Source organism: Arachis duranensis, chromosome 9 (assembly GCF_000817695.3).
Source record: "Arachis duranensis cultivar V14167 chromosome 9, aradu.V14167.gnm2.J7QH, whole genome shotgun sequence".
Classification (NCBI taxonomy): Eukaryota; Viridiplantae; Streptophyta; class Magnoliopsida; order Fabales; family Fabaceae; genus Arachis; species Arachis duranensis.
The window spans coordinates 3,996,898-4,007,264 of NC_029780.3; the positions used below are offsets into that span (position 1 = coordinate 3,996,898).

General features: G+C 29.9%; 1 protein-coding gene across 1 annotated transcript; it reads left to right on the plus strand.

Moving 5' to 3' along the window:
* Positions 1-1,755: 1,755 nt before the first annotated feature.
* Positions 1,756-8,851, plus strand: LOC107464153 (probable LRR receptor-like serine/threonine-protein kinase At1g05700). The gene is made up of 13 exons (XM_016083068.3): positions 1,756-1,865; positions 1,970-2,519; positions 5,191-5,678; positions 5,785-5,923; positions 6,037-6,108; positions 6,231-6,302; positions 6,556-6,636; positions 6,875-7,047; positions 7,190-7,428; positions 7,544-7,670; positions 7,872-7,940; positions 8,033-8,222; positions 8,348-8,851. The coding sequence occupies exons 1-13, from the start codon at positions 1,781-1,783 to the stop codon at positions 8,763-8,765; spliced, it is 2,703 nt and encodes a 900-aa protein (XP_015938554.2). The 5' UTR covers positions 1,756-1,780; the 3' UTR covers positions 8,766-8,851.
* The last annotated feature ends 1,516 nt before the right edge of the window (positions 8,852-10,367 follow it).

The following is a 10,367-nucleotide window of genomic DNA, read 5'->3' on the forward strand; positions in this document are numbered from 1 at the left end:
AACACGTAGAATTATTATGATATTATATTATTATATTTAGATGAAAGAAAGAAAGAAAGAAAAATAATAATATTTATAAAAAATAGTTTAACGGTTTTTATGAGAAGTTATGGTATATATAAATATTTCAAATTAAATAGGTTTTTTAATAGAATTTAATTTTGATATATTTTTAGTATAAAATAATTTAGGGTTGCACACGGATCGGATCGGATATAACCTAAAATTCTATCTGATCCGCACTGTATTTATCGGATCGGATCGGATACGATATCCGTATTTTTTTTAGGCTGGATCCGATCCGATCCGATCTGCATACTTGCGGATCGGATCGGATCGGATATCGGGTATATCCGCATAATTCAAAAAAATAATTTTAAGATTCTATTTGGCTATTTTTACAAAAAAATATCCAGAAAATTTATTTTTTATCTGTTTAAATCTATTTGCTCCTAAAATATTATCAATAATAGTTTTCCTGAATAACAAAAACAAAATAATAACACAAGATTTAAGTTTAATTATTCTAAGTTGAAGTACAACATGAAAAATTAAAAACAAAATATCATAAAATTCATAAAATAACACACTAAAATTCATATCACATTAGGGTTTACTTTCTTAAACTATGCTATTTATATGTGATATGCGGATATGCGGATTTGCGGATCGGATCCGCGGAAATCACGGCCAAATCCGCAATCCGATCCGACAATAGTGCGGATCCGATCCGATCCGATCTGATGGCTCTGCGGATCGGATAATATCCGTAAAATTCGGATCGGATGCGGATAATTACTGCAGATATGCGAATATTATCCGATCTATGTGCAGCCCTAAAATAATTTTATACATGTATCTAATTATGTAACATACTAATGCCACATCAGCCAAAATAATAATATTTTACATTAACTGCGTGAGTAATCATAAAAAAAGCCGAATATAATTATATGATTGTGTTTTACACATATATCAAAATTAAATTCTTTTTAATATGTATCACATGTCAAAAATAATAAATTTACTTGATTAATTTAATTCACTCTGTTTCTTATAAAAGTAATGACAAACAAATATAATAAATTAAGCTATATAAATCAAGAATTATTAAATCAATTTAGTATTTAAGCTAGGTAAATATTTTTGCTTTGAGACTTATTTTTTAGTTTATTAAATTATATCAGAAATTTTAAGAGATTAGTCAATACTTTATTTTTATATTATTAGAATTTAAAATATAGAATTTATTATTTAAAATTAATATTTAATATTTAGAATATTGACTAAATATTAACTTAAAAAAAATAAAATTTTTTAGTTATATAACATTACTCAAATTATATAATAATTATAAAAAAATTAATCTTTTATACTTATATCTTAAATTACTAGATATTAATTTATATAACCAACTTGGATTAGTTGAGTGGTCAGCTCACTCATCCGCTTAAGTAAATGTTGGGAGTTCAAATTTCGTCTTGTATATGCAGAATGCAGCAACCCATGAGTTAATGACAAATCTTTAAATGAAACTCTGAAAAATATCCAAATATATGAAAGTGATAAATTAGTACCAACAAAAAAAAAAAAACAAAAGAAAGAAAATCATAGGAAGAAATAATAAAAGCTGACTCAGGACTTTTTAATTTTTCCCTCTCCTTACGGGTCAACTTTATAATATTACATAATTTGTATATTAAAAATCTTGAGCTTTAGTTAAATAGAAGCACTGAACCCTCGCAATTTGTCACCCCAAACAAAATAGGATATGCATGCAATGGCAAAGATGATCGCAAATTCTGTTTTTCTATTGCTTGGAGCTCTTTCTTTCATAGCAACGGTCCAAGGCCAGGATCAATCAGGTTCGATTACTTACTAAAATTTGAAGAAGTCATTTTCACTTTTAAGTTTCACAATTTCTTTAATTTAATATATAGTTTAATTAATGGTTTCGATTAATTATCAGGATTTATTAGCATAGATTGTGGATTACCTGAAAATTCCAATTACACGGAGAAGAACACGGGAATCAATTACATTTCAGATGCTAATTTCATTGATTCTGGTGTGAGTAAAACTGTGTCATCCCAAGATAAGACTACTCATCCACAATATTTTAATTACCTTCGGAGTTTTCCTAATGGAATAAGAAATTGTTACAGAATAAACGTAACAAGTGTTACTAGATATTTAATCAGAGCTAGTTTTTTGTATGGAAACTATGATGGTCTTAATAAGCTTCCAGAGTTTGATCTTTATCTTGGAGTTCATTTCTGGGAGACGGTAAAATTCACAAATTCTTCAGTCAGCATAAACTATGAGATCATCCACACTCTGTCGCTGGATTATATCCATATCTGCTTGGTTAACAAAGGCACAGGGACACCATTCATTTCAGTTATAGAAATGAGGGTTTTGGGCAATCTCGACACTACTTATCGCACTATAGACTCATCTACACGATTGGCACGATTCCGAAGGTTGTATTTTAGTTCTATCACCAACTTAATATACAGGTGAGTCCTTTTGTTTTCTTTTTTTTTTTTTAATATAACTGATAGATTCATATTTCAACACTTAATGGTAATAGAGACTTATTAATTAGTTGTTACATCGGTTGGAAAACTCATCCTGTGTTCACAGAATAAAACACACTAAAATAAAAAGAAAACAGAGGACTCTTTTGTGTATATACACATGTATCAATCTCATGTATATCAATAGATGAATAATAAATTATGGAAAAAGAAACTCTAAAATAACAATGTTAGTAAAATAGTAAAATAATATTTTAATCACTTTTAAATTTGTAATATTTATTATTGTGAGTCCTATTATCTTAATTTAATGGTGATTAATAATAAACTTTTTTTTTCTAAAGTGACAATACAATTTTAGAGGATTCAAATTCATAAATTATATATACATTTTGTTCTTAATATATATAAAAAGTTTTAATATTATTTAAAAATTTAATTTGGTTTAATTTTATTTTTATTATTTAAATTAAATTTTAATTCTTTCTATTTATAATTTTTTAACGGTAAAAACTCAATTACAGTTAATTTTACATAAAATTAATAACGACGAGTAGTTAAATAAAAATTTAGTCAAATCAAACAAATTATTTAACCGTTTTTAATTATTAAATCTACGTAAAATTGATTGCAGTGAATTTTCACACTTTTTAATAAAAAGTTACCATTTACTCAAAAAGTTACCATTTTTTAAGAAAAAAGTTACCATTTATCTCTTCTTTATCATTACTACCGCGGCCACCACCATATACAATTTTTATGGCCGTATCAATATTCATCCCCCGCAACACACAGCTCATTCACTTTTCTGCCTCTTGCACCATTATTTGCCAGTGCCATCGTCATTATGATTTGCGATCTGGTGCAAGGAACTAGATTTGGTTTGAGCAGGGCATGACTGTCGGGGCTAGTGGTGCAGTGGTGGTAACAACGACTGCGACAAGTGTTATTGTTGTTGTTTCTAGGAGGGGGAGAAGAAGAAGAGAGAGAGTTGGTAGAGACTAGAGAGTTTGGTGGCAGCAATGGCAAACTTAAAAGAGAATAGGGAGGAAATGATGATGGGGAGCGTAGGGAGAAGGAAATGGTGTGGTGTAGGTGGAAAGAGCGGTGGCAGTGTAGGGTGGTGGCGGTGTTTTTTTTTCTAGAGGAGAAAAGAGAAGGAGACAGGCAGACAGGCCAGCTGCTATTTTTTTATTTAAATAAATATAAAAATTATATTATTTTCACCATAACATAGTTACCTCCTTTTTTAGATGAATATTAAAATATTATTAAAATTTATTATTTTTGNTACTTTATTAAAAAGGAAGATATGCTGAGCTGATGTGTCTAGATATTGGAATTATTGAGATTAAAGTTTTTAAATAAAAGAAAAAGTAAATTGAAGCATCAGTACGTAATTGAAATAAAGCAACAATCAAATCATGTCCATATCTATATAGTTTTTAAGTTTTTTGACATTGTTACATGCATGATTTTATTCTAGAGTAAAATAAATTATTATTTTTATTTTAGTAAAAAAAATTAATCATAGAAATATAAGTCAATTTAATATTTGTTAAGAATTAAATTAATTTAATAAAATTGCATAAAATATTCAAGAAAATAATTTATTAAATTATTTATATAATTTTATCAAATTAACTTAATTTTTAATAAATATAAATTAATTTATACCCGATTTTATGTAATTTTGATTTTGAAAATATTTTTTTCATTTTTACGAAAAATTTATGAGAGTAATGCTGCTAGTTAAAAATAAAATTGGAAAAAAAAACTTGAGCAACTATTGATTATAAGAATAATTAAGAGTAAAGTATCATTTTTGTCTCTAACGTTTGGGATAAGTCTCAAAATTATCCCGAACATTTAAATCATCCTATCTAAGTTCCTAAGGTTTTAAAATTGGCTGTTATCCTACTATTAGGAATCTGTTAACAGAATTAACGGTGGGATAAAATTGAGACGATTTTAAAAAGTTAGAGACTTAAATAGGATGAAAATATTGGGAGACAAAAATGATACATACATACAAATAAATTTTAATTTTATCCTTTAATAATATTAATTTTTTACAGTACATAGTTATTCAAATATTTTTTAACCACATCTAAATAAATTAAACTTAATCACATTACTTTTATTCTAAATAAATTTATTTTTTATAATTTTACTTTTAAATATTTTTACTCCTCATGAAATATTTGTAAAATGATTAGTACATAAACTTGCGAAAAAATATATATATATACAATAAAGTATAACTTGTACCATTTGTCTTTAATTTATCGAAATTCTTCGATGTTTAAGAGTAAAAATATTTAAAAGTAAAATTATAAACAAATAAATTTATCTAGAATGAAAGTAATGCGATTAAGTGTAATTTATATAGACGTGATTAAAAAATAATTGAATAACTGTATACAGTAAAAAATTGGTATCATTGAAGGATAAAATTAAAATTTATTTTTATGTATCGTTTTTGTTCCTAACGTTTCAAAATCGTCTCAATGTCGTCCCAAGTTAATTCTGTTAACGGACCCCACAATATTAGGGACTTAAAAAAAATTATTTTAATTTTTAAACATGAATATTAAATTGTTGTTATTATTGTATAAGTGATGGGAACAAATGTTATGTTGGTTTACAGGTATCAAGATGATCCCTATGACCGGATATGGGAGCCTTATTGGGAAAACAAGTGGAGACTAATAAGCAGCAACCATAGCAATGATGCCCTTGATCAGGATAACTTTAAACCACCGGCAGTTGTGTTGAAGACTGCAGCCACATCAATAAATGCTACTGCCTCATTAGATTTCCATTGGGACAATGATGACAATAAAACTCAGCACCAATACTATTTCTACCTACACTTCACGGAGCTTCAGCAGTTGGGTGCAGATCATACAAGATCATTCAATATCAACATGGATGGTGAGACTTGGAATACACTTGAATCACTCAAATACGGAAAAGTATACACCAAACATGTTAGAGGACTTTCCTCTGGATGCAAACAGTGTCGCATTTCACTTATCCGGACAGAATATTCTACCCTTCCACCCATTATCAGTGCTCTTGAGATTTATTTAGCAAAAAATTTCTCATCACAGTCAGGAACCGACAAAGACGACGGTATACTATGCTGCTATTTAATTTTGTCTAAACTTAATTAGCTTGCTTCTTGCATGCGTACTCAGTACTCTAGAATATGATGAATATATTTATATATATACACCAGCGGATGCAGTCACAAACATCAAGATGGCTTATAGGGTGGACAGTAGAAACTGGCAAGGAGATCCATGTCTTCCCGATGCATACAAATGGCAAGGTGTAGACTGTAGCACTATTGATGGCTTTCTAAGAATCACATCCTTGTAAGCTTATCATTCATTAAATAACACCTAAATTAGAAAACTATTAACCGTTTAATTGCATAATTTCATTATTGAAATAATTATATTTTTTGAAAATGGAATAATATATAAAGGAATTTGTCTTCAAGTGGACTCACCGGACATATACCGACTGATATCTCCAAGCTTACTATGTTAAAGTCCTTGTGAGTATCTATCTTATCTCATTTGATCACGTATAAATAATGGACTTATGGACCCAATGATTTGATTATCTTTTAATTTTCTCCTTTTGGATTGTAACTGTGCATTTGAAATCCCCTCTCAGAGATTTATCAGACAATGGTTTAAGTGGGAATATACCTAATTTTTTGGCGCAACTGCAATCACTAGAATACTTGTAAGTCCACGTGATTTTTTTGGAAAAGTCTAGGGGCCATCAATTTTTGTGTTTTGTGGCCAGCACTTAACTATCAAAAGAAAAGTGAATGATCTCCTACCATTTAATGTAATCTCACACCATTAAAAATACTATTGATAGCCAATTAATGGTTACAAAACATAAAAGTTGCTGCCCCCAGCACTCCTCTGATTTTTTATAGCTTATAAAATTCGATAAGGATCTATGTCATATTTGTCTTGTGCTTTTGCAGAAACTTGGCAAACAACAACCTTACAGGTTCAGTTTCAAATGAACTCCTTCAAAAACAAAGTGATGGTCGATTAACCTTGAGGTATATATTATCCTTGATACATACTTAAAACCAAGAATCAATAGTATATTATCTTGGTTCTGTATCATACTACTACTTAATATTAGAAAATGATGTCTTGAACTAGCTTTTTCTTTTATTTGAGTCTTCTAATAATAGTTAGTTAATTACTCTCACAATTTCCAGATTACAAGTTGTAACCGAATACATTAATAATAACCTTGCTTTAACTTTGTTGTCCTCTCAATGCTTATTCTAGTGTGGGGCAAAATCCAAATCTTCTATGTGGAATAACTTCATGCACCCTGCAAACAACTGCTACAAGAAAGAAAAAGAATAATGCAGTAATTACAGTGGTAGCATCAATTGCAGGGATATTGCTGCTTCTAGGGATTGCAGCAGTTATAATCTTTCGCCGAAGAAAGACATATGGTAACTGCTGCTAACTGTCTTATACAATCTTATGAATATAAAGAATATTATATATTATGAAACAGATTAAATAAGTTTGGTTGATTGTACGAGTTTTGATTCTGCGATTCTGCGAATAACTTAAAATTTTCGTGAAAATCAGATGCTGCTAACAACTTTGTGCTTGGGAGGCGTCATAATCCAATTAAGGAGTCAGAATTGGAAACTAAGCAACGAGAGTATTCATTTAATGAAGTGGTTAAGATGACCAACAATTTTGATAGGATTCTTGGCAGAGGTGGGTTCGGAACAGTTTACTATGGCTTTATTGAGGACATTGAAGTGGCTGTTAAGATGCTTTCATTATCATCAGTGCAAGGATATCAACAATTTATTGCAGAGGCAAGTGCTCAACTCAAAATATGGATAAATAGAATAAATTAAGTGAAAGAAATCTCAATCAAAATTTGTTGCTATGTTTGACCAAAACAAAAAAAAAATGGCTTTGGAATGACAGGTTAAGCTTCTAATGAGGGTGCATCACCGAAATCTGACTTCTCTTATTGGTTATTGCAACGAAGAAACTAACATAGGACTCATCTATGAATACATGAAAAATGGAGATTTAGATGAACATCTTTCAGGTACAATCATAATTATTTTTACTTTAATTGAATTAATCTTCTCAAAGTCCCTGTAATTTTACTAAACCTATAATCTAAAATTTTACTGATCTTATATTTTTTAAAAGATTTTAATTAAAAATATTCTATTACTTTAAAATACAATATAACTAAGTCTAAGAATATTATATTTCTTACTTTTTTTTTCTTTCCATCTAACAGGAAAAAACAATAGGGGAAAGTCTTTGAACTGGGAAGATAGACTTCGAATAGCAGTAGATGCAGCCCAAGGTAATCAAGAGAAAAAAGAAACAAACACATGCAAAATTCTTTATCAAATTTTAGTTCTTAACTATTCATGCATGATTGAAATTTAAATTCAGGATTGGAATATCTGCATAATGGTTGTAAGCCACCTATAATTCACAGAGATGTGAAATGTCCAAATATTCTATTAAATGAAAACTTCCATGCCAAACTGGCTGATTTTGGATTATCCAAATGTTTTGCGGCTGAAGGCGATACACATGTGTCAACCAATGTGGCCGGAACTCCAGGCTACCTAGATCCTGAGTATGTGTTTAATTTCAATTATATGATTAATTATCCATAATCATTTCGATTATTGATGAAAGACATTTTGATAAGTGATAACGAAAAATTAACTAACCAACTTATTATTTGATTTGTCGTATTAGGTACACAACATCAAATAGATTAACAGAAAAAAGTGATGTGTATAGTTTTGGAGTTGTTCTTTTAAGGATAATTACAGGTCAACCGGTGATAATAATAAAGGAAGACACAACTCATCATATAATTGAACGGGTTAATTCAATGATTGCTGAAGGGGATATAACAAAAGTTGTTGACTCAAGGTTACAAGGAGATTTTGACAATAACTCTGCATGGAAAGCGGTTGAAATAGCAATGGCCTCTGTATCTGCCACTTCGGTGCAAAGGCCATACATGAGAGATATAGTGACACAGTTGAAGGACTGTTTGGCTGCAGAGTTAGCCCGAAAACGTAATATTTGTGACCTTCAAAATGAAGATTTAGTTGAACAGTTCAGTGTGAATTTAATTAGTACTGATATGACTCCATCAGCTAGATAGGTTATGATAATTAATACTTGTACTAGAAATAAAATAGCTTGAAAATTGTGGTGCATTTTAAGTTTATTTTGTTGTAATAATGTATTTAATTTCTTAGCTATGTTGTCTTGTTGTGTCTGCATTTTAATTAAGTATATGTGATGGACACATGGAGTCCTTAGAAATTTTATTATAACAAGAACTGTTATATTCAGTTATTATCTTATATCTCTCAAGGTAGATTATTGTAACAATTTATCTAATAATTGAGTTGAAAGAAGAAAAATTATACCAGAACCTAATACTGCATGACTAAACGATATTTTTTCGATGTATTGCTCATCTGACTCTTTTCGTTTGCCAAAACTGAATGTTAGTATCCCAATATACTACTGTATATCTATCTACAATCTCTAATATACTCATATTCATAAGGTGTTATATAGTTTTTGAGTACAAAAAGAAATTAATTGTTGGATTTTATTAATTATAGGGAAGATTGAAGAGTCAACACTAAATCACTAATACATGGCTGAAGCAAGGTGAGAATTGGGTGCACTAAGTTTGCATTGTTCATGTCTTGCAAATTGCTGCTGCCTCTTGCATTCTCTCTGTACATTTTTATTGACTGAATAATCCTAGCTTGTTATACCAATGAATCTCTAGAACCACCCACTATGTCAATTAAAGAATTTGCTTCTGCTGCAAAGAAAGCAAATAATCAAGGTTACATACTGGTTATAGCTTTTTGTTCTGATATTATGCTTTATTCAAAATTTCCATTATTGCTCGTACTTGTTCCTTGTCTCTGTCTAATTATAGTTATCTCTGTTTTAAATGTAGAGTCTAAGATTGCAAGAAGATGCATGTCGGTTCGTAGATATGATAATGCAAGCATTCAATGATAAACTAATGGTTCTTGTGCTTACTGAAAGACATCAGATGTTTGGTAATTTTGGCAAAAATAAAATTCATCAAATATGTATATAAACACAGAGGTAGCTCCATAGGTTAATGTTTTCATTTTTCGTAAAACAAATGTTCTATTTCCTATATTCTGCCAGAATTATGGTACTATCTCTTTATTATGCTTTTCTCTCTAAACTTAACAATTAAAAACTTTGGTTTCCTGTACAGGTATTGAGCTTCCAAAAAGACCCTGAAAGCAGTGTGATTTCTTGCCCGAAACTATTGAAACTGCTAGCCTATGTGGTGCGGACAAAACTGGTAGCTACTCAATGCTTGGTTGCACCTAGCTAAAATGTCTCAAACTAGAAAATCACCTGCGTCTTTAGTGTGTGGCTTTTAATCAAATGAAGGAAAACTTCTTGAGTCCTCAAGAAGGAAGAGCTTTTCTTCTTTCCATAAATCTTGAACCATTCAACTGATTTTTGGATATATAAAGAGTAATGAGGTCTGCATGAATAAAAGGCAAAGATGAGGAGGAAAGAGTCTCTCCACATGGACCCAAAAATTTGGCAAAAAATTGAAAATTTCCCTTATATGGGTCATTGATGAGGTTGATAGCAGATGGAATTGATGTTCCAACATCTTGTATTTTGTTTTTATTTTCTCCTGAAGTTATTGCATGTTCTCCAAATGTATATTTTCTGCACCAAGATT

Excerpts from the sequence above, each read along its gene's own strand:
- LOC107464153 (XM_016083068.3), top strand. The coding sequence starts at position 1,781 with ATGGCAAAGATGATCGCAAATTCTGTTTTTCTATTGCTTGGAGCTCTT. Across the intron at positions 5,924-6,036 it reads TTTCTAAGAATCACATCCTT|GAATTTGTCTTCAAGTGGAC; the intron begins GTAAGCTTATCA and ends TAATATATAAAG. Across the intron at positions 8,223-8,347 it reads CCAGGCTACCTAGATCCTGA|GTACACAACATCAAATAGAT; the intron begins GTATGTGTTTAA and ends TTGTCGTATTAG.